The sequence below is a fragment of the Canis aureus genome, chromosome 1 (assembly GCF_053574225.1).
Source record: "Canis aureus isolate CA01 chromosome 1, VMU_Caureus_v.1.0, whole genome shotgun sequence".
Taxonomy (NCBI): domain Eukaryota; kingdom Metazoa; phylum Chordata; class Mammalia; order Carnivora; family Canidae; genus Canis; species Canis aureus.
Genome location: NC_135611.1, coordinates 76,329,886 through 76,355,639, shown reverse-complemented (window position 1 = coordinate 76,355,639; position 25,754 = coordinate 76,329,886). Strand labels below are relative to the sequence as shown.

The following is a 25,754-nucleotide window of genomic DNA, read 5'->3' as shown; positions in this document are numbered from 1 at the left end:
GTTCTACAAAGGGTTTGAGACACCTATTTGCTGAAATATACTAATATTATTCTTTCTATCCAAAAATGATCTCAGATGGCTTTCAGAAAATAAGAAGATATGGATCACAAAGGGGAGAATCACAGCCAAGAGGAAGCATATATGCTTACCATAAATATTAACATGGTTGCACAGACTATACATAAAATTTGACAGACAAAGCAAGACAGGAAAATATTAAATTTAATTCAATGCCAGAAAGGAAGAAGCTCACAAGTAGTTCTGGACAGGCAAGGATTCCCTGTTATTAAGTTGAAAATAGATTTTCATGTGGAATTATGTTAGTGTTATTTATAAACCCATCTTACTGCTGCATCAGAATAAAAAGTTCTCAAGGGTCTGACTTCCTTTGTGTCCTATGTAACACAACTTAGGTGTTTAATTTGTTGATCGAATTTACCAATCTTAATGAAACAACAAAGAGATAATGTCCACACAAGAGTAAAAGGATGATGGGAAATGGGCTTTTAGACTTTGGAATAGCCACTGTAGGAATCTGTCAAAGTCAAATTGTACAGAATTATTGAATCATTATATTGTATACCAGAAACTAATATAATACTGTATGTTTATTACACAGGCAGAGAGAGAGAGATGAACCAAAGGACTGTTAATGTTGAAATGAAGATGTGGCAAAAGTTACACAAGCACTGATTTTCAGAATGGAACATTAGCATTATCTTAAAAAAATATGTATTTTCCAGCAACACCTGGCAGCCTAGACATTAAATCAGACTAGAGAGAGTAGGCAATACTGTGAAAACCAATGCTGTGCACCAAGGGAAGAAGAGAAAATCAAGTAGGTAAAAGGAAAGTGTTTGTGGAAACGCAACTGAAATTACTACAAGTTTGAGACTGAGAACAGTTATTAATGGATTGGAGGTCAACATAAGGTAAAGAATAGGCGCAAGTTTAAGAATACCTAAGACCCTCCCATAAAAGGAATAAATAAAGCAGAAGACTAGCAACTGTGTAAGAAAAACAAATGCAGGGGATCCCTGGGTGGCTCAGCGGTTTAGCGCCTGCCTTTGCCCCAGGACAGGATCCTGGAGATCTGGGATCGAGTCCCACGTCAGGCTCCCTGCATGGAGCCTGCTTCTCCCTCTGCCTGTGTCTCTGCCTCTTTCTCTCTGCGTCTATCATAAATAAATAAATAGATAGATAGATAGATAGATAGATAGATAGATAAATAGATAGATAGATAGATAGATAGATAGATAGATAGATAGAAAAAGAAAGAAAGAAAGAAAGAAAGAGAAAGAAAGAAAGAAAGAAAGAAAGAAAGAAAGAAAGAAAGAAAGAAAGAGAAAGAAAGATGCATTTATAGGTCTCTATATGATGAAGTTTTCTTTCTTTTTTGTTTGTTGAGTAATATATTTAAAATGTGAGTGCCATTCTTAGGGCAATAGTTTGCAACTCCTGTCTACAGGTTAAAATTCCAACTTATTTCCCCATAAAAAGACTTTCATAATCTAAAACCCAAGCTATTTCCCTGGCCCTGTTACCCTAGCCTCACACACACTGTGCTTCTCAGTACAGAACCTTTTATTTCCTGAATACTCAGTCTAAAGCTTATGCAGCTCTGGACCTCTGCTATTGCACTTCCCGTAGGGCCCCTCCATTTCTCTTATAGTTTATTCATCATTCAGTGTCCATCCCAAATGTCAATTCTTCAGACACCTTTCACAACTCACCCAAGGAGGGAGCTAATACCTTCTCTATTCAAAACCTCATTTGTATTGTTCATCTCTCTCTCAAAGCCTTCATCATGCTGAATGATACTCTATAGGTTTGCCTCCTCTTACCCCCACTACTCTGAGTATCTAAGTGAAGGACAGTCCCACCCACCTTGGTATTCCCACTTTCCTATACTGGTGCCTAAGAGTATCTAGCACATAGCACACACTCAGTAAATATTCAATAAATGGAGTACCTGATACATGTTAATGTAAGTATCTATGCATGATAATGACTAAGATAATATCCTAAGACTGTAACGTCATATCATAACTGGATTCTACTGTTTTTTAAGAAAGGAAAATTGCATTTTAATTTCACTGTGATTTTAAGAGAATTTTCTATTTTACATGCCTGGTTGTGTTCATGAGCTGCGCAATTATCTGTTCCATTATATTCTGTAAGCTGTTCTCTTCTTTTTTCTCTAATAAGAATTTTATGAACATCATCTTCCAGTCTATTGAAGAATCCTCCATCATGTGATAAAGTCTGAGAACTCAATTCCTGTCAAAAATGAATTATGATTTACTATCATTCAACACGAAAGTGTATGCACTTAATAAACCTAGTCAGCCACCAGAAGGCTGGAGAATGAAAGAAAAATGGTAACTAAGAGACAATCAACCATCTGATTCTTCTCTATCTCCAAGAGGTAAACAGTAGAGATGCATTCTTAGATGACCTTTCCTTCATACTTTGAGTTGGGTACTGCTTAATTTAAAAAAAATTATCCATATAGCATATACAATTCACCCATTTAAAATGCACATTTCAATGGTTTTTAATATATCCAGAATTGTGCAACCATAATTATAATTAAGTTAATAAGTTTCATCACCTCCCAAACAAACTTTGAACTTTTAGCAGTCATTCCCTACTTCTCCCTACTCAGTTGTCCCCTGCATAACACTAATCTACTGTCCAGATACACCTGCCTTTTCTGGACATTCAATATAAATGAAACCATATAATATGTGGTCTTATGTGACAGGCTTCTTTCACTTAGTACAATGATTTCAAAGTTCACCTATATTATTATAGCATGTATCAGCACTTCATTTCTCATTACCAAATAATAACTACGTTTTATTTCTCCATGCTGTGGTTAATAGACATTTGTGTGGTTTTGACTTTTGGGTTATTATGAATACTACTACTATTACATTCAAGAACAGGTATTTTGTGGCTATGTTTTTAATTCTCTTATGTATATATGTATCTATGAGTAGAACTTCTGGGACATATGGTAACTCAATGTTTAACTTTTTGAGGAATTGCCAGATAGTTTTCCAAAGCAGCTGCACCATTTTATAATCCCATCAGAATGAGAGTTCTAATTTCTTCACATTCTCACCAACATTTGCCATTATCTGTCTTTATTGATCACAGACACCCAATTGAGTATGAAATGGTATCATACTATGGCTTTCAGCTGCATTTTCCTGATGGCTAGTGGTGCTAAGCATCTTCTCATATGCTTATTGGACATTCGTATATCTTTTTGGAAAAATGTCTACTGAGATCCTTTGCCTGCTTTTTAACTGGATTGCTTTTTACTTTTGAGTGTAAGAGTTCTTTATATAGTCTAGATACAAGCCTATTGTCAAATATATGATCTGGAAATATTTTCTCCCACTCTGCAGGTTTTCCTTTCACATTCTTGATAGTGTCCTTTGTATTACGAAATTCCTTTTGACAGCATCCAACTTATGCAAGAAACGACTCAAAGTTATGAAGATGTACTCCTATAATTCCTTCTTCTAAGAGCTTTACCATTTTAGCTCTTACATTTAGGTCTATAATCCATTTTGAGTAATTTTTTTTGTGTGTGTATGGAGTGAACAAAGGGCCCAAACTCATTCTTCTGCATGTGGATATCCAGCATTATTTGTTGAGAAGATTATTCCTTCCCCCACTAGATTGTGTTGGCATTCCTGTACAAAATCAACTGACCACAAATTTAAGAGTTTCCTTCTGGATTTAATTCTATTCTGTCAACTTGTATGTCTACCCTTATGCCATGCCACACTGCCTTGATTCTTATAGCTATGTATTGCTCCATCTTGTCTATTACATTTTAAAAATAATTTTTACATAAATTCTACATATTTGTGATAAAGAGACAAGATTTTATCACAATCTACCAATTACATTAAATGAGAAATTTTACATGTTCTTCAATCAAAGTGGTATTTCCTCTCCACTTCCTGTTATAAAGACAGAGACCTCTGAAGGGGCGCCTGGGTGGTGCAGTGAAGTGTCCAATTCTTGGTTTCAGCTTAGGTCATGATCTCAGGGTTGTGAGATCCAGCCCTGTGTCAGTCTCTGCACTCAGCATGGAGTCTGCTTGAGCTTCTCTCTTTCTCAAATAAATTTAAAAAAATTTTTAAAAAGAGACTGAAGAAAATATTCCTCTCACTCTCATTAGTTTCACATATGTCCCATATTCTTGAGCTATAACACTCAAATTTTACACATTTCGACTGTATTTGTAAGCAAATGACCCAAAAGTTCAAATTCCTTTCCCTATATATTATCTTAGAAAGTGTTTGAAAGAAACAAAAATGTGTTATCACTGCTTAATAAATAAATGACATTAAAAATACTTGTGTAGCACATTGTATTTTGTAAAACTCTTACATAAACATCACTTTGATTCTTATTAACAACACAGGAGATTGAGAGAGCAAGAATTATTTTGCCACAAAGTAATCAAGGCCTCACTAAAGTTAAATAACTTGCCTATCAGTTATTCTATTGCTAAGTGGTACAAATATAAGTCTACTGCTTCACAAAATATGTCCAGTATATTCTGGTAAGATTTCACTTTAAATAATAAATACAACAATGCTTAAAACAGTGCTAAACTTCTAAGAAAGGAATGATATGAAAGCAACTAATTGGCCTCTGGATTTCACTTCTCTAAAAAGTGCAATTCCAGTTCTGTTTTTTGATGGCTACTATCATTACCAGCATGCCTATCCCAAAGGTACTCTGACCTTGAGTATTTATCAGTGAGTCAGAAAATTTCTTCACAGAGTAAGAAAGGAATTTTTATAAAGACAGTCTGATAAGAAACTAGGGAGAAAAGAAGCAAAAATAAATCACCCACAACTCCCCCCACCACATACACATACCCCAAAAGAAAAAAGACAAAAATATGTCAAATGTAAGAACACACATTCTTTAATAAGTTGAGCAATTCCATTTCAATTTAACTCAAATACTGAACATCTATTATGTGCCAAATATATAATGAGAAAGACAGTATGATGTTTGTGTAATTTTAGCCTTATAGATCATTGAAACATAATAGAATATAGACATAAGCCTTCACATTCATGGTCAGTTTTTTTTTTTTCAAAGATTTTATTTGAGAAAGAGAGAAAGAACATGAGTGGGGGGAGAGGGGCAAGAGAGAGGGAGAGTCATCAGGCTCCCTGCTCAGCAGGGGCTTGATTTTAGGACCCTGGGATCACCACCTAAGCCAAAGGCAGACACTTAACTGACTGAGCCACCCAGGCGCCCCAGTCAGTTTACTTTTTAAAAAGTAGTAAGTTGCTTCATTAAGGAAACAAGAGTGTTTTCAACAAGTGGAGCTGGAACAACTGGATACACACATGCCAAAAAGTGAATTTGGCCTCTTTTTTCACAGCATACACAAAAACTAACTCAAAAATCAATCAGAGAGGATCCTGAGAAGATGAAGAAGCACAAGGAATCTGTCTCCTCACCTGGACAACAACTGCACTGTCAGAATCTATCTGATGTAACTGTTTTAGAATTTTGGAATCTATCAAGGGCTTGCAACTTCCAGGGCAAGACATGGAAGGTAAGTTAATTTTGGTTAATTTTAGCTTTTAGTACAGTAGTAGTTACTCATCCCCCAACCTCAGCCATGTGGCTGGCAGGCAGGCTTGTGGAGCAGCATGCACAGTTTATGGGAACTAAGGTGGACAAAAAGTACCCTGTCCTCCAAATAATAGGAACCTGCTTTGGTTACTGACTGCTGCTCTGATCACAGTCCAGACAAGGAGACAGGCAACCATTGTAGTTGTACCTCCTCAAATTGTTGTAAGCCCCTCTCCCTCCAGCTGAAGTGACTTCCACTAGATTTAAAGGGCTGGTGCCCATTCTTCCTCCCTTCATTTTTTGCTTTTTCACTTTTGGGAGCCAGACATTAAAAATTAGGACATTTAGAAACAAATGCCTATAAGGGGAAAATTAGAAAGTGACTGTACAGGCCCAAGGAAAAAGCCTCAGGAAAAGGCCTAAAGCTTACACCTTATGTTCATATTTGGAACAGAGAGAGCCTAAACAATCAAAAAAACAAAAATTAAAAAAACACCACTCTCCAAGGAAGGAGGAGAATCTGATTTCCAGAGTTGCCATATTATTAAATGTCTATCATTTAACAAAAAAATCACAATGTATTCAAGAAATAGGGAAATATGACCCACTGAAAGGCAAAAAATTAACCAACAGAAATTGTCCCTGAAAAAGACCTATGGCAGTTACATGAAACAAAGACTTCAAAACAATTGTCAAAAAAAAAAAAAAAAAATCAAAAAAAAAAAAAAAAAAACAATTGTCAAAGACTGCTCAAAGAACTAAAGGAGTTGTGGGGAAAATCAAGAAAACAATGTGTGAACAAAATGTAAATATCAATAGAGACAGAAAACCTAAAAAGATACCCCCTCCCAAAAAAAAAAAAATCCTAGAGCTGAAAAGTACAACTGAAATGACAAATTAAAGGCAGAATTGAGCAAGCAAAAGGAAAAATCAGTGAGCTTAAAGATAGGACGATGGAAATTACGTAGGAACAAAGAATAGAAAGAAAAATAATTGAAGAAAAGGAAATAGAGCCTGAGGTATCTATAGGGTACTACGAAGTAGGCCAAAATATCCATTGTGGGAATCTCAGAAGGAGAAAATAGATAGGAACAGAGAATATTTTAAGAAATAGTGCTGAACTTTCTTACATTATCCAAAAAATAAATTTAAAATGGATGAGAGACCTAAATGTGAGATAAAAAATCATCAAAATCCTAAAGGAGAACACAAGTAGAGACTTCTTTGACCTTGGCCACAGCAACTTCTTACTAGACATATATCCAGAGGCAAGGGAAACAAAAGCAAAAATGAAATATTGAGATATCATCAAGATAAAAAAGCTTCTGAACAGCAAAGAAAACAATCAACAAAACTAAAAGACAACCCTCAGAATGGGAGAAGATATTTGCAAATGACCTATCAGATAAAGGGCTAGTACCCAGAATCCATAATAAAGAACTCATCAAATTCTACTCCCAAAAAATTTAGAAATGGACAGAAGGCATGAACAGACATTTTGCCAAAGAAGACATACACATGACTAAGAGACACATGCAAAAATGCTCAACATCACTCATCATCAGGAAAATACGAATCAAAACCACATGAAATATCACTTCACACTTGTCACAATGACTAAAATTAAAACTCAGGAAAGAATGGATCTTGGAAAGGATGCAGAGAAATAGGGAACTCTCTTACACTGCTGGGAATGCAAACTGGTACAGCCATTCTGGAAAACAGTATGCAGGTTCCTTAAAAGGTTAAAAATAGAATTACCCTATAACCTAGCAATTGCAAGGTATTTATCCAAAGGATACAAAAATGCTGATTTGAATGGGTACATGGACCCCTAATGATAGCAGCATTATCAACAATAGCCAAATTATGGAAAGAGCCCAAATGTTCGACTGATGAATCAATAAAGATGTGGTATTTATATATAATGGGATACTACTAAGCCATCAAAAAGAATGAAATCTTCCCATTTGCAACATCATGGATGGAACTAGAGTGTATTATGCTATGCAAAATAAGTCAGTCAGGGAAAGATAAATGCCATATTATTTCAATCGTGGAATTTAAGAAGCAAAACAGATGAATATAGAATGGAAGGAAAAATAAGATAAAAATAGAGGGTCACCTAAGTGGCTCAATCAGTTAAGCATCCGACTCTTGGTTTCCACTCAGGTCATAATCTCAGGGTGTGACCTGAGATTATGTGGGATCAAGCCCCACATCAGGCTCTGTACTCAGTGTGGAGTCTGCCTGAAATTCTCTCTCTCCTTCTGTCTCTCCCCCTGCTCACACTCTCTACCAATAAATAAATAAAATCTTAAAAAAGATATGTTTTTTTTAGGAAAACCTCAAAGACTCTTAGCTGGGGCATCTGGGTGGCTCAGTTGGTTAAGCATCTGCCTTTGGTTTAGGTCATGATCTTGGGATTCTGGGTTCTGCTTCTTTTGCCCCCTCAAAGTGGCAGCTCATATTTCAGTTCTGTTTCTTGGATGGATCGATCACTGTTGTTGCAGTTAGGATCCGCACCTTTTAAACGTGGTATCCTAACTAATGACCCAGATCTTGCCCACTCTGGACCCAAGAATCCATCCTTTTCCTCATATGGTTCAGAGTTGAAGAGGTTGAAGGGGTTCATGAACATTTTCAACTTAAGGAGTTCTCTGCGGTGCTTGTATTTTTCTAGTAAGCCTACCCTTGTAGATTTAGATGTTAACGGTACAGATGTATTTTTTTAATTTAAATTCAACTAACATATAATATATTATTAGTTTCAATTAGTTTCACAGGTAGAGTTCAGTGATTCATCAGTTGCATATAATGCCCATTACTCATCACATCACGTGCCCTCCTTAACACCCATCACCCAGTTACCCCTCCCTCCATCCACCTTCCTTCCAGCAACCCTCAGTTTGTTTCCTAGAGTCAAGAGTCTCTCATGTTTATCTTCCTGATTTCATCTTGTTTTATTTTTTCCCTCCCTTTCCCTATGATCTTCTGTTTTGTTTCTTAAATTCCACATGAGTGAAATCATATAATTGTCTTTCTCTGATTGACTTACTCTGCTCAGTATACCACCCTCTAGTTCCACCCACATTGTTGCAAATGGCAAGATTTCATTTCTTTAATGGCTAAGTAATATAAATACCTAGTAGTGCAGTTTCTGGGTCATAGGGTAGCTCTATTTTCAACTTTTTGAGGAACCTCCATGCTGTTTTCCATAGGTGCTGCACCAATTGACATTCCCACCAACAATGCATGAGGGTTCCCTTTTCTCCACATCCTTGCCAACATTTGTTATTTCTTGTCCTTTTGATAATAGCTCTTCTAATAGGTTTGAGGTGAATCTCATTGTGGTTTTGATTTGCATTTTCCCCATGGTTAGTAATGTTGAACATCTTTTCATGGGCCTGTTGGGCATCTATATGTCTTTTTTAAATATTTTATTTATTTATTCATGAGAGACACAGAGAGAGAGAGGCAGAGACACAGGCAGAGGGAGAAGGAGGCTCCATGCAGGGAGCCCAACGTGGGACTCGATCCCAGGACCCCAAGATCACGCCCTGGACCAAAGGCAGGCGCCAAACCGCTGAATCACCCAGGGATCCCAAATCTATATGTCTTCTTTGGAAAAATGTCTGCTCATATTCTCTCCCTATTTTTTAGTGAATTGTTTAGTTTTTTGCTATTGACTTGTACAACTTCTTTACATATTTTGAATATTAACTCCTTATTAGATATATGATTTGCAAATATTTTCTTCCATTCAGTAGGTTACCTTTTCATTTTGATTATGGTTTCTTTTGGAGCGCAGAAGCTTTTTAGTTTGATGTAGTCCCACTTGTTCACTTTTGCTTTTGTTGCCTCTGCTTTTGGGATCAAATCCAAAAAAATCATCGCCAACTGCAACGTCAAGCTTACCACCCATGTTTTCTTACTGGAGCATTCTAATTGAAACATAGTTGACATACAATGATACATTCATTTCACTGTATAACAGTGTGACTTAGCAATTCTGTTACATAGTGCTCACCACAGTAAGTCACCATGTGTCACCATTCAATGTTATAATATTACTACCTATTTTCCCTATGCTGTACTTTTCATCTCTATGACTTATTTTAGAACTCAAAGTTTGTACTTCTTGATCTCCTTCAATTTTGCCCTTTCCTCTACCACTCTCCCCTCAGGAAACCAGCCAATTGTTCTCTATTTGAGCCTATTTTTTTTTAGTTTTTTTGCTCATATTTTTAGGTTCCACATATAAGTGAAATCATATGGTATTTGTCTTTCTGTCTCATTTTACTTAGCGTAACATCCACTAGGTTCACCATGTTTTCACACTTAGCAAGGTTCTTTCTTTCTTTTCTTTTCTTTCTTTCTCTTTCTTTCTTTCTTTCTTTTTCTTTTTTTTTTTTTTTGGCTAACTCTTCTAGGATAAGTTTTAGGGATTTATGTCTTATATTTGAGTCTTTAATTCATTTTAAGTGAATTTTTGTGTGTAGTATAAGATAGTGGTCCAGTTTTCTCAATACCATTTATTGAAGAGGCTGTCCTTTCCTCGCTGTATATTCTTGCTTCCTTTGTCATAAATTCATGGACCATGTATAGTGTGGATTTATTTCTGAGCTTCTCTATTCTATTCCATTGTTCTGTGTCTGTTTTTATGCCAATAACCATACTTTTTTTCTTTTAACTATAGCTCTGTAGTGCAGCTTGAAATCAGGGAGCATCATACCTCCAGTTTTGTGCTTCTTTCTCAAGATTACTTTGGTAATTCAGGGTCTTTTGTGGTTCCATACAAATTAAGGATTGTTTATTCTAGTTCTGTGAAAAATCCTACTGGAATCTTGATAGAGTTTGAGCTGAATCTGTAGACTGCTTTGGGTAGTATGGACATTTTAACAATATTCTTACAATCCATGAGCATGGGATACCTTTCCATTTATTTGTGCCTTCCTCAATTTCTTTCATTAATGTCATAGTTTTCAGTCTACAAGTCTTCCAACTCCTTAGTTAAATTTATTTCTGGGTTTTTTTTTTTTTTTGATGCAACTGTAAATGGGATTGTTCTCTTAAATTTTCTGGTAAGTTGTTATTATTAGTGTATAGAAATGCAACAGATTTTTGTATATTGATTTAGTATCTGACAACTTCGCTAAATTCATTTATTAGTTCTAACGGTTTTTTGATGGAGTCTTTATTGGGCCTTTTCTATACATAATATCATGTCACCTACAAACAAGGACACTTTTACTTCTTCCTTTCTGATTTGGATGCCTTTTATTTCTTTTTCTTGCCTAGCTGCCCTGGCTAGGACTTCTAGTACTATGTTGAACAAAATTGTTTGTAACAAGTTATCTCTTCATAAGCAGTAATATATTATTTCATATCCTCACCAACAATTCAAATCATCGAAGGCTTTGGGGGTGGCCTGGCTGGCTCAGTGGTAGAGCATGTAACTTTTGATCTGAAACTCCATGTTGATGTAGAGATTACTTAAAAATAAAATCTTAAAAAATATATATATATGTATACACACACACACACAAATCATGAAATTCTTTGATTTTTGCTAAACTGGAGATTAATATGTGGTTTTAATTTGCATTTCCATGACCGCTAATGAAGTTGAACATCTTTTCATGTTTTTAAGACATATAAATATCCCCTTTTGTGAGTACTTGCTTTTTCATAGATTCATCAATGAGTGCTATTTTGGAAGAAATCTTTTCCTACTCTGAAGATCGTCCTTTCACTTTTGTAATATATTTTGATGGAAATAATTCCTTAATGTATAAATTTAAAGCTAGTGGGTTTTGTGTCTTTCCTACCCTAAAGTCATAAAAATATTCCTGTATTAGCACCCATAAGCTTCATAACATAGCCTTTGACTTTTATGCCTTTGATTCTCTGTGCATGAATTTTTATGCATGATTTGAAATAATCTAATCTTTTTTCCATAAACATACTCAATTGCCCAAAATCATTTATTTAAAAAAGAGTTCATCCTCTACCTAGTACTATTTTACTTCACTCTGTTGCAGATCAAGGTTATATTCATAGTTGGCCTGTTTCTGTGCTGTTTTGTTCTAATGTTCTTTTTATCTATCATTCTGCCTCTATTCTTTACTGTATTAATTATTAATTTTATAAAAAATCTTGATATCTGATTGGACAAATTATTTTTCTTCAAGAATGTTTTGGTTATTTTGGTCTTTTTCATTTCCCTATTAATTTTTTAGAAGTGCTTTAGTTTTTAGTTTAAAAATTAAATTGTCAAAACAAAACAGACAAATAAGGTGAACAAACTGGTGGTTGTTAGGGGTGGGTGGGTTAAATAGAAGAAGAGATTAAGATGTATAAGCTTTCAGTTATAAAATACATAAGTCATAGGGATTTTCAACTATGGCATAGGGAACATTCTTAATAATACTGTAATAACTTTGTGTGGTGACAGATTATAACTATACTTAATGGTAGTGAACATTTCATAATGCATATAAATGTTGAATCATTATGCTATACACCTGAAACTAATATAATATTGCAGGTCAACTTTACTTCAGTTAATAAAAAAACTAAATTGTGATTTTGGCTGAGACTGTACAGATTTTACAGATTAATTTGAGAAAAAGTGAGTATCTTTGTGTTAATAAGTCAAGGAATATTCTTCTATTTGAGTCTTTACTTTCTTGCAATAAAGTTTTGTAATTTTCCCAATATAGGCCTTATATATCTTTATTATATTTATTCCTAGGTATTATTATATTATGATAAAAAGCATTTTGATTTTAATTACACTGTTACTGGCATACAGAAATACAAATAATTATTGAAACTACTTCTTCATTTATAGTGAAAGGAACTAAAGTTACTAGCATTATAAAAAAACTTTTGTCAGTCTTCCTACCAGGAATGCAAAAACAACTTTCCTTACTTCACAAATACCTATGCCTCTAACAAGTCTAAAAGAGCATATTCACTTTGGAAAACTCTTCAGCAGTTTCTTGCAGTTAAACATACATCAAAGTAATAAAAGGTAGGGCATAAGGAATATAGCCAATGATATTGTAACAGCATTTTATAGCTACACTTGTAGTTAACATAGCATAACATATAAACTTGTCAAATCACTATGTTATATACCTGAAACTAATAGAACATTGTGTGTCAACTATACACAAATCTTTAAAAAATAAAAGAAAAATAAATAAACAAACATCTACCCCATGACACAGCAATTTTATTCTTAGGATTTTACCTAAGAGAAATTAAACATATAAGGACTTGTACATGAATGTTCATAGTAGCATGATTCATAATTTAAAAAGTGGAAACAACCAGGGCACCTGGGTGGCTCAGTTGGTTAAGCATAGGACTCTTGATTTCAGCTCAGGTCTTGATCTCAGGGTTGGGGGAGTTCAAGCCCTGCATTAGGCTTTTTCTTTATTAAAAAAAAAAAAAAAGGTGAAAACACCCCATATGTCCAAGTGATTAATGTGTAACTAAAATAAAATACAATACTTTTAGTGATAAAAAGGAATAAAATACTGATAGATGTTACAACACGAATGAACTTTAAAAACATCATGCTAAGTGTAAGAAATCTCAAAAACCACATTGTGTGTGATTCCATTTATACTAAGTGTACAAAACAGGCAAATCTATACAAATGATATAGCAGTTACCTAAGCTGGGGGAGAGGGGTTAGGGCAGAAAGGGTATGGGGAATAGCTGGTAATGGGCATGAGGTTTCTTATGGGGATGACAGAAATGTTCTAAAATTAATTACAGTAATGGCTGTACAACTCTGTATATATACTAAAATCAGCTGAATTTAAAATCTACTTAAAACGGCTAACTTTATAGTATGTAAATTATACTGAAATAAAGCTGGTTTTTAAAAATATTTTATTTTAATTAAGCAATCTTCACACCCAACATGGGGCTTGAACTCATGACCCCAAGATCAGGAGTCACATGCTCTACCAACTAAGCCAGCCAGGTGCTCCTAAACAAACTATTTTTTAAAAATGTTCTAACAGCCTAATTCATAATGGTCAAAAAAAGGAAACAAACTAAATGTCCATCAACAGAATAAACACATTATGATATATTCATACCATGGAATACAATTTAACAATGAAAAGGAAAAAAACCACTGATACACACAAGAACATGGACAAACCTTCAACATTTGGGAGGGAAAGAGCCAGACCAAATAACATACTGTACGCTTTACTTTAAATAAAGAGGCAAATTTAATCTATGATGATAGAAATCACAACAGTGGTTGCCTGTGGTAGGCAGGGGAGGACATAAGAAAGGGATTGGCTTCAGGGAGAAGGGAACTTTCTGGTGTAATGATAATGTTACCTTGTTAGGGATGTAGGTCATATATTTCTGTCAAACCTCATCAAACTGCACACTTATGACCTGTGCATTCTTTTGTGTGTAAATTATACTTTGATTAAAAAAACAAACAAACCTTGCTTCCCACTGACTTCCTATTTCCAAATGAAGAATACATCATTTATAGAGTAAACTGACAAATGTTAATGCTTGATCAACAATTCCTTTCATACTTCCAGGGTCTGTAAGCCACCTTTAGAACAACCTCCCAGCTTTACAGTTTTAAGATCCATTAATATATGGTAATATGCAAACATCAAATGCTCTATATGTGCAATTTCTCTTTTGCTACAGTTGAGTGCTTTGAACTTATTTCAAGGGAAAATCTAAATAACAGCATTCTTAAAAGTGCTCTTATATTAAAGATAACATTATATATGGGGTAAGTCTACTTTCTTCTCCCCACTACGACAGACCCTGGTGGACTCAAGTCTTGAAGTTGAAATATTTATTAAGCCCTTCTTATGCAACACATAGGCTACTCTCATGGAACTCAAATCTACTGAAAAAGACAAAAACTAACACATAATAACAGATACAATAGACTCTTCCATACACGTCAGAAATGGCAAGTACCTGTAAGACATGTAGCCACTTCTTCCTCTTTTATAAATGGCAAATATAATTAATCAATCATGGAATTTTTTCTTGCTGAGTAAGGATGCAGTTTCAGAATTCTACTTGATGCAATACTGCTTAAGCAGAAGGCTTGAACAATGTGCTTGAATTGACAAAAAATAAGATCTATGTGCCTCTGTTTTGTTGTAAAAATACATGAGAGAAATAGATCCAAAAAGGCTAGAGGAAGTTTTAGTGAAAAGGCAGAATATTCATTCATTCATTCATCAACCAACTTCCACTTCCATTACCCGCTATGTGACAGAAATTAGGACTACCAGGAAAACTAAATCAACATATGGTCCCAGAACTCCAGGAACTAAAATTCTAGAGAAGAAGCAAAACAACAATAATAGTATTGCATGCTATGAAGTATATACAAAATATTCTGTGCATCTAAATGAAACTAGGAAAATATAACTCTTTAGCCAAGTTCTGAAACATGTTAGGCAAATAAAGAAAGATAGCAAGAGAGTGACATCAGCAAGATGGTGACTTAGGTTGCTCTGACTTCACTCCCTCTCCCAGAGGAACTAACAACTATTCATGCACAAGATACCACTGAGAAAGATAGAACAGAAGAATATGCAGGTCAACAAGGTAGCATGAAAAACTAGTGTGTTCCAAAAACTCTAAATTCTTTTGCATGGCCTGATGCAGGTCAATTGTGAAATATGAGAAAGACTTTTAAAAAGTAGTAAAGGAAGGGCCAATAGCTGGGAGACTACTGGTTTCATAAACTCTCCTCTGCCATTCAATTATTATTATATGCATGTAATCTTAAAGTAAAAATTTAAATTTAATGAAGAACACAGTAAAAAAATTAATGGATAAAGGAAATAATCATTAACAGCTACAAAAGGCACTGAGTGCAACTCTGAAGGGAAATTTTATAACGGTTGACATCTGAATCCACTGCTGAAGTTTTGAAATAAACTTTTAATTTTAGAATACTCTTAGATTTACAGAAACGTTTTGAAGAGTACAGTTTCCATATATCACTCACCCAGCTTTCCCTGTTGGTAACATGTTACATTATCATAGTACGTTATACCACTACAGGACCAACCTAGACTCCATACTTTATTCGGATTACACTAGTTTTCCCCTAATGTTATTTTTCTGTTCCAAGATTCCATTCACTGCTTGCTTTGGCACCACATATACCAAGATTCCATTCAGGATGTATTACATTTATCATGTCTCCTTCGCCTTCTCTGTCCATGACAACTTCTCAGACTTTGCTTTTGATAGTTTTGAGGAATATTGGTCATTCAGGCCAGGTATTTTGTAAAATGTTCCTTGATTTCGATTTGCCTGATATTTTTTAATCATGATTTTACTGGGTTTATGTGATTTTTGTGAGGAAAACTGCAGAAGTATAGGCCATTCTTATCACATCATATCAAGGCTATGTGCTATCAACCTATCACTAATAATATTAATATTAATCACCTGGTCAAGGTGGTGTCTGCCAGATTTCTACAGTATAAAACTAATTTCCCTTCCTGCTTCTGTACTCTACTCTTTGGAAGCAAGTCACTAAGCACACTCCATACTCAAGAGTGGAAGGAGTTAAACTCCCTCTCTGGAAGTGGAATACCTGCATAAATTATTTGGAATTATCTGTATGGGAGATTTGATCACTTATTTATGTTAGTAATAGTCATTTCTTCAAGAAGATCAATTTTATCATCATAAAAATAAACAGACATTCTATATCCCCTAATGTGATATGATAAAAAGCGTATCATACCACATAGGGAATTTTCTTGCTTCCTCATCTCCTCAAAGAAAAACTGATTTTTAACCTATCAAGACTCAAAAGCTAATTAACAGTTTGTAGGAAATCCTGTAAAGATGTAGCCCCAAGATCCTCCAATAACCATGTGATCTGCCAGGAGGTAAAGCCATAGATAGCAATTGAGACTTGTGAGAAAAATGAAGAATCCTAAACCTATCCAGGGATCCAGTCAACTCTAAGGCCAAACTCTTTCCCTATCCTTCCAGGATATACCAACCAAATAAGCATCTCTTTCTTATGTTGGATTGAGTTGGGTTTCTCTTACTTATACCAAGAGAGAGCTAACAAATATAATAAACACAAATAAGGAAAGCCATGGAACAAAGTCACAAGAGTTCAAGACATTGAGGAGTAGGAAACAGGTTGAGTTGCTTAGGTAAAGCCAAATTTTAGGTGAGATTTTTAAAAATTAGGTAGAATTTATTTGCTTTTAAAATTTAATGGGGGGATCCCTGGGTGGCGCAGCAGTTTAGAGCCTGCCTTTGGCCCAGGGCGCGATCCTGGAGACCCAGGATCGAATCCCACGTCGGGCTCCTGGTACACGGAGCCTGCTTCTCTCTCTGCCTCTCTCTCTCTCTCTCTGTGTGACTATCATAAATAAATAAAAATTAAAAAAAAATAAAAATAAAAATAAACAATAAAATAAAATCTAATGGGCCATTGTTGCTGTTCTCCTGTGTTTTGATAGTAGTGTTAACTATAGGGTTCAATTTTTAGCATATAATATTTAATCACACACTGAGCATTTATCCTAATTTTAGAAATCAACAAAGTCAACCTTAATTTTCAGCTAATATAATTAGGACCTAAAATGAATTCATCCAAGTTCATATATCTAAGGTACACATGCATGAAGCATTGTGCAACAAAAAGGAAATAGGGTATGGAGCCAAATAAGACCAGGTTTGTTCCCCCAGTTCCTTCTCTCACCCAGTGCTTTTTATTCTTTATATAATTTTTAAATACATAGTACATAAACATAACAGAAAACCTCAAAAATGTATCTTGTGGGGGATCACTGGGTGGCTCAGCGGTTTAGCGCCTGCCTTCGGCCCAGGGCGTGATCCTGGAGTCCTGGGATCGAGTCCCACGTCGGGCTCCTGGTATGGAGCCTGCTTCTCCCTCTGCCTGTGTGTGTCTCTGCCTCTCTCTCTCTCTATCTCTCTATGTCTATCATGAATAAATAAGATCTCTTTTAAAAAAAACTTTAAAAAAATGTATCTTGTGAAAAGTAACCTTTCTCCCATTCCTGTCCCAATAAGCCTTCCTCCTTACCCTTTGACTACCACAGTTACAACTTCTTGGGTACTCTTTAAAAGGTAGTCAGTCCATTTAAGCATACTGAAGACCTGACCTTTTAGACTTTAAGACATATGATGATCACTAAAAGCTTTAAAACTGGGCAGCCCAGGTGGCTCAGCGGTTTAGTGCCACCTTCAGCCCAGGGTGTGATCTTGAAGCCCCGGGATCGAGTCCCACGTCAGGCTCCCGGCATGGAGCCTGGTTCTCCCTCTGCCTGTGTCTCTGACTGTCTCGAATGAATGAATGAATGAATGAATAAATAAATAAATAAATAAATAAAATAAATCTTTAAAAATTTTTAAAAATAATAAAAATAAAAAATTTAAAGCTATTGAATAGCACTGGAAGGACTGGGGTTGTGAAGGCAAGATGAAAGTGGAGCTAAATAAAAAAAGAAAGTGGAGCTAAAGAGAAAGTAGTAGCTGTGTGATACTCTACCCTGCAGCACCGGTGTTTAAAAAGGCAACATGTGAAAATTAAAAACAACTTTAAGGGTCAAATAATGCTCCTTAAAAGGCATGATTAGTTAAGGTTTCTAAGAGGTATGTACAAACACACATTCTATTATTCATTCTGCTTGTCTAGAATTCTTATGGGATGTTCTTGACTATACTGTAGTGAAGAATGGATAAGGGGACTGTTGTAGCAGTGAGTGGCAGCTAACATTTCCTAGACATTTAAGGAAGAAAAATTAATTGTTCCCATTCTTTACTACTGCAAATGTCATTTTTTTTCTAATCATTTCAGAGTAAAAGAGATTACAAAGAAAGCAATGAGATTAATAACATAATCAAGATAGATGGAGAAAGAGAAAAAGGGGAATGATGAAATCAACCCGAGAAGAAGTTTAGTTGGCAGTTAGAGGAACATACAGGAAGTTCAAGTATTTCTCATCACCTAGCAATGAAGTAAAATAAATCTTTTCTCTTTTGAACTTTATCCAGAAAATACCTGCTTTAAGAAGGAATGGATGAGATGTATATTGTTTTCAACAGAGGTTAGAAATTTTAAAGTTCCTATGGGGAAAAATTTTTCTTGGCATAAGTAACAAATTAAATATGGAAAAAACAAGTCAATTATTGAGCATATCTGTAACAGAAGACTCATACATATATTTTTAGTAGAAAGCATATCTCATTTTAGACTTAAAATCAGAATTTTTTTCAGGCTTATTTTTGAACTCTCAAAAAGTTCTAGATTCCTAGAGCAATGGCATAACCACTACAACACTTAAATATTCAAGTTCCAAGAAAATGAGTAACACTTCTAATGGAAATAGAACATAACTTTGGTATATTTTTAACAAGTGTCAAAGGATAATGTGAATTACATGTTCTTTTGACCAATTTCCTAAAATAGTTATGTAAGAAATAAATTATAATTAGACTGTATTTACAAAGATAGAAAATGTCTTTATCATTAAAATTATTTAAAGTGAATTTTATTACATATAAAATTATTTATCAACAGCAGACAATCAGAACTCAGCTCTAAAACTATAATGAAAGCCAAAATATATGCTGAGTCACACATCTATGCCTGTTTAAATACAACTCAGATTGAATATATTAAATACATGAGACCCTATCAGTCTGAAATTTTTTTCCCCTTTCAAATCAGGAAAGAAAGTAAAGCATGGAATAGTTTATAAAAATTATTTTTCTCACCATTAACAGTTGCTGGTCCCTTAGGAATAGCGTGTACCATTTGTATCTACTTTTTCATTTGCATAAAGCTATCCTCCAAGTCAGTCAATGGATTTAAAAAAATGGAATCAGTCCAAATGTACATGTTTTCTGCTTTCAAACATAAAAGGAATACTCAAGACTATATTTGCGTCATTTAATTTTTAATCTAAAAAATGGTGACAGTGGTTTTTATATAAAAAGAATTTCCACCATCCACCTTAACAAATCGATTTTGTGCTTGTGTGCATAAAGACTATATTTTTAATACAGTCACAGTTATTTAGATGTGGTTTCTAGAGATGATTTCATTTCTCTGACTTGTCAAGCAAATACTTAAAACAATATAAAAAATGGACAAAAACTATATATGTATTATAAAGTGAAATCCAGGAATATCTCTGACCATTCAAACAACTGACTACTGGAATTACTAACAAGAATACATACACAATAAAATAGTGAAACTTTCAAGTTAGTACCTAAAGAATTCAAAATAACTCCTAACATTTTATTAGTATCTTCCTCAAAATTAGAAGATATTTTATAGTAGTACCTCCCAATTTTAAAAGGTTTGAAGAATCTGGTACTGGATCTTAAAAAAAAAATAAAAGTGACCAATAACCCCAGGAAGTTATGTGTAGGGTGTACTACCCTCTAATGGTGAATATTAAGAGTAGTAGATGATGCATAGGTATAAACCACAGAATCACAGCTTACTTCACAATTTCCATAATTCCAAAATATCTTGAGACTTTGTTTCAAGACATTTTTAATAAAGACTGAAGTATTATACCACTTCTCCCTAAAATTTTAAGCTTACATGTGGTAACCTTTTAGGTGTAGGTGGGTGTGCATATGTGAGCACACACGTGCAAGCACATCCACACAATTTAGGATAATAAAGCCAAATAATATTATAGTTTCTTCATGCAAATAATATTTTATTCTACTGTAATATATTTTATATCCTTATAATAGCCAGAAACATGACCTAATTCATTTAGAACAAACCTATGAGTTGTCCTTTAAGTGGCTAGGTCTCAAAAAAGACTTACTGCCAAACACTGAAGTATTATTCTTAAAATAATAAAGTGTTTTCTAGAATAAAGATAGTTACAATAACACTTACCTCGGTCTTTTTACTAATGTGATCTGAAAATGAAAAAAAGGGTGAAATTTCATTGAAGAAAATATTAATTTTATTAGTATTAATAATCATTAATACCCAATATGTAAAAATATTTGACGTAATTGAGAAGAATTTAAAAGTTATAATAAGAGTTACAGAAGTCATTTGAGGGTTGTCTGAGATATTAGACTGACCTCTCTAGGTGGAAGATGTTAAATTTCAACATATAATCATTAATTTGCTCAGTTTAGGGACTATGTATTACATCCTAGTCAATGCCGCTCATACAACAGGGTATTATTAAATTTGAACAGCTGAATTCCAAATAATTTAGGTTTTCTGTTTCACACAATTTTAGGGGAGCATAAAGGGGAACAAATATGCCTAAAATCAAATCACAGGATACCATAACTGCAAAATTGTACAGATCACTGCCCTTGTGGGGGAAAAAAACGAATAATAATTTGTGTCTTTTAAACTCCTAGTTTCTTTTTTTTCCTAGTTTCTTTATTTTAAAAATATACATCATAGTGCTTTGATAATACTATAAGAAATACTACAAATTGATGTATATTTATAAAATGAATAGAAAGAAGGCAATAAAAATACATTCAGATTAAACAAATCATTGACTTAGTAACAACACAGCATTTCTGGAAAGGGATTACAGAAGGAGGAAAAAAGAAGACATAAGGAAATCCACACAGACACAAGGCTGAAACTAAAGTACCAAGAGGAGGAAGAAAATGTTCTTATTTAAATTAGAGATGATTGGGATAGCTAATATTTAACATGGCTTATTGTGCATAGTAGAAATTTTCTATTCTCAGCGACTAACAATAATTTAATAGAATAGCATTCTTACAACTGAGAATTTAAAAGCTGGTCCAGCTTTTTAAGGCATCTGTTGATCAGAATAGAGTCTAGAAGTATAATATATGTCAAAATCACAAGTTTCAGCTCAAGCTACAAAATCCTACTTAGCTTAATAAAAGAAGCAGACTACAGGAAAAACTGTCCTGATCCTTAAACCAAAGCAATATAATGCTCTCAATTTATTCCTAATTTAACAGATAGGCCTGCTTTTGAAAATGCTGGAGTATTTTATTTCATTGCGTTTTTTTTTTTCAGATTATTGCTGTAGTATTATTAATCCTCACAGAACAAACACCCAAGTATTAAGGCTAAATTCATATGAATCAAATAGATCACTGTCAATGAACAAACAGCTGTTCATTTTGTCAGCAACTATTCTGACTGGCATAAACACAACACTGTCCAGAAAAAATTTTCTGTAAGGATAACTTTACAGAAACTTAATATAAATATAAATTAATTAAAATGAACTATAGTAAAAATTCATTAGTTGTATTAGCCACATTAGTAGCTTCTAACCACATGAAGGGGAAGCTACTAATCACATGAAGGGACTGAGCATTTGAAATGTGGCTAATACAACTAATGAATTTTAACTTTAGTTCATTTTAATTAATTTATATTTAAAACATCACACATGAATAGAGGCTACCATATTTTATAGCACAGACTTAGGGTTTTCACAACTTCCCACATCAAAAACAGTGCGCTTTATGGTCTATCTTCAAAAGTTTGGTGGATAATGTAGTTTCCTTGCCTTCTCTGTTCAATAAAAAAAAATACAAATGATATTACAAAGTTTTCTGGTGATAAGTCTCATTCTAAAAATTTGTATTTTAATTTTCTACAGTGTAGTTCCAGATAATTTGAAGAGGCTGACCAATAATGGATGAAATCTGATGATACTATTCCTGGCCTGGTGTAAGTCCAATTACTTTATGTATAAAGACAATAATTATGTTTCAAGATGACTCAAAAACTACAATTTTTATTTTTAGTGAGTTTTATAATATGGACAAATTCAGATACAAAAAGACAAATTTGTATTTAATTTTTATGGAGATTTAATGACTGCTTTTAAACTATCCCCCAAATTGTGTATTTCCAAACAGGTTTACATTTTTTATAATCTCAGTAACACATTAACAAAACAATTCTTACTTATTTTAAAAAATAGCAAGGAACTTAAAAATATATAAAGACTTAAAATAGTCTAGCATAATAGATTTCGTACATATATTACCTTCAGATTGAAAATCTTTGAGTGATACTGTGAGAGGTTTGTCTTTTCCCTGATGATTCTTCCTTTTATCTTTTTTATTCACAACTTTTGACTGAGTTGAAGCATTTTCAGCATTTTCATACTCCTAAGAAGAATTACCAACAATAATTAAACTTGGTTTACGCTGGTAAAAAAAAAAAAAAATCAACATACCATTAGGTAATATATTAAAGTTTTATTTTTTTAAAGGTAAACTACAAATTTTAAAAATCAATACTTGAAGCTAGTCAAATTGTATAAAAGGACAGTTTTTTTTGAGAGAGAGAGAGAGAGAGAGAAAGAGCGCACACACAAGGAGGGGCAGAAGGAGAGAGAGGACCTTAAGCAGGCTCCATTCTCAACACAGAGCCTGATGCAGGCCTGGATCCCACCACCCTGAGAGCATGACCTGAGCTGAAATCAAAAGTTGGACACAACTGACTGAGCCGCCCAGGTGCCCCAGCATAAGTTGCTTTCTTTTTATATGCTCAATCTCTTGCCTCTTAAACATTAAAATAAAAACAAAAAGCTATTCCTTGTGGTTTATAACCTCTCCTAGATGCCACCTCTTCTTCTTTATTTCAGGACCAAACTTAAGACAATCATCTCTAGTCAATTTCCTTTCTCACCACCTCCGCCAAATCTGGCTTCCCCTGTTCTCTTCTGCTAAAATTAAGGTCAACCTCCCCCACAATGCCATATCCAAAGACATTGCTTTTTCAAACACCTCTTGGTTTTCTCAATACACTCTGACTACTGTTCAGTCTCCTTCACTGGCTTCCTATATCCAAACTTTTCTCACCATTATTCCATTCTTGAGGAAGTCTTTTGCTTTATACCCAAAGTTTAAAGTTCTACCTATACACTGATGATTTTTTGTATGTACAGACAACTCAAATGGAATGCTCAGTAAGCACCACCAAACTATATATATATGTTCACCCTGCCCTTCCCTACTGGATCCTCCAGTAAGTACCCTGTATAATGTCACCATCACCTACATAACTGCGCAGACTAGAAACCTGTGTCACCACTGTCTGCTCCTCCTGCAGACTTTATATACAAAGTAGTCACAAGGTCTTGTTGAGTTTATCTGCTAAAGATCTCTTACATCTGTTCTCTTCCCTTCAGACCTTCTGTTATTTCCCTATCTTCTTCTGCTGGACACTGCAACACCCTCTAATTTTAGCCCCTCAATCCATCTTCTACATGGCTACAGCAGGAGTTTCTAAAATGAAAACCTGAAATCTAAAAGTTAAAAATAGTTCAATAGTTCTCTACCAACAGATTTATAAAAGCCCAATCTCCTTAGCCTGGTCCATATCCTATCCTTCAGAAAGTGTCTCTACCAACTCCAAATCAAATAGGCTACACTCTTTTACCTGCACATATCCTATATACTTGCCACTCCTTTCCTGACAAAGCCTATTTTTTTCTCTTGCCTAAACTGTCACCTTTTAATAAACCCATTAAATCTCCTCTTTAAGAATTCTTTTCTAAAACCCATACCGATCAAAGGCAAAGAAAGTTCTTCCATCTTTCTGAATTCCCACTACACAGAACATTCATCTTTCAATGCTATACACAGTAATTATATGCATGTCTCCCTCCACTAAACTCAAGGGCTGGGACCATATCCTTACCTTTGTATTGTGCACTTTGCACATTTTTGGCTATTCAAAAAAATATTTGGCAAACAAGTAATAAAACAGAATAGAAAATGCCATCCCAGAGGTACCTGTGTAGCTCAGTCAGTTAAGCCTCCAACTCTTGATTTTTGGCTCAGGTCATGAGATCAAGCCCCATGTGGGGCTCCATACTCAGTGGGAAGTCTGCTTGAGATTCTTTCCCTCTGCACCTACCCTACCCCCCTGCTCTCTCTCTAAAATAAGAAAGAAAGAAGGAAAGAAAGAAAGAAAAGAAAGAAAGAAGGAAGGAAGGAAGGAAGGAAGGAAGGAAGGAAGGAAGGAAGGAAGGAAAGAAGAAAGAAAGAAAGAAAGAAAGAAAGAAAGAAAGAAAGAAAGAAAGAAGAGAAGAGAAAAGAAAGAAAAGAAAAGGAAAGAAAATGTCATTCCAAACTTTAGTTACTAAAAAAAAACTTAAAAAAAATATTGACTTAAAACTCAATGACAACATTAATGCAATCACATCAAACTAACCATTACATACAACAGGAGTTTCTCCCTTTTCTGAAAGTCATTACTGTCTGATAGAACCAATGCTTTTGAGTAGCAGGCTATGACTATGCCAAGAAAACTGGCTTGTGTGCATGATATTTTATCAGTACCATTTACTCCATGCCTCCTCAATAGATATAGCTAATTCTTTTGGCTTTAGAATCTAGATATATATATCACAACAATAAATCATTATTATAGGATAATATTCTATTTTTTATACTTTTCCAGTGTAACTTGAAAGTCCATTTAAATGATTAAATCATAGTAAAGCTAGCTGTATCCATTTTTCTAATTGCTAGCTATGTGTTTAAACAGGCAACTAACAATAAGAATTATAGTAATTCTTGATTACTCAGGGTAACAGGAATAGGGACATGGAAAATGTACACATAAAATATACATGTGCACTTTATTAGCAACTTTCATCCTTTTCCCTTGAACTACAAGTAAAAAGCAAAAAAAATATCTGCTCTAAATTTTAATTCCTCTCTCCCCTTCATCTTAGGTGAAGGAGCTAGTGTACAATGACATAGTCTAAAGTCCCTTAAGCATGACTAGGGTATTTTATAATCAACTACAAACACAAACTAAATACATTTTATAGACCCCAAAACTTCCCAATGCATGTAAAGGACTAAAATGCCAAATTATATGAAAATAATAAATACCCAATTTGAATACAGAATTGGAAGCCAGAGATGCCTGGGTGACTCAGTAATTGAGCATCTACCTTTGGCTCAGGTCATGATCCCGGGGTTCTAGGATCAAATCCCGCCATCAGGCTCCTTGCAGGGAGCCTGCTTCTTCCTCTGCCTATGCCTGCCTCTCTCTCTGTGTGTCTCTCATGAATAAATAA

The 25,754-nt window shown here is 34.4% G+C and overlaps 1 protein-coding gene, 1 long non-coding RNA gene and 1 other non-coding gene across 6 annotated transcripts in view; 1 reads left to right on the top strand and 2 right to left on the bottom strand.

Annotated features, from left to right (window-relative positions):
* GKAP1 (G kinase anchoring protein 1) overlaps window positions 1–25,754 on the bottom strand; it is a 70,949-nt gene that overhangs the window by 20,325 nt on the left and 24,870 nt on the right. For 3 of the 4 annotated variants that reach the window (XM_077905350.1, XM_077905359.1, XM_077905367.1), the window contains 3 exons: window positions 22,701–22,824; window positions 20,582–20,604; window positions 2,127–2,280 (listed from right to left, as the gene is read on the bottom strand). In XM_077905350.1, the coding sequence (XP_077761476.1) occupies window positions 2,127–2,280; window positions 20,582–20,604; window positions 22,701–22,824 (301 nt within the window). The remainder of the gene's footprint in view (window positions 1–2,126; window positions 2,281–20,581; window positions 20,605–22,700; window positions 22,825–25,754) is intronic. The other variant, XM_077905378.1, reaches the window with a different exon arrangement.
* Window positions 1,650–22,423, top strand: LOC144318507 (uncharacterized). Its single transcript, XR_013384474.1, has 3 exons — window positions 1,650–2,428; window positions 5,432–5,608; window positions 22,308–22,423. It is a non-coding gene; the product is annotated as an uncharacterized LOC144318507 (long non-coding RNA).
* TRNAR-CCU (transfer RNA arginine (anticodon CCU)) lies at window positions 13,563–13,635 on the bottom strand. The gene has a single exon. It is a non-coding gene; the product is annotated as a tRNA-Arg (tRNA).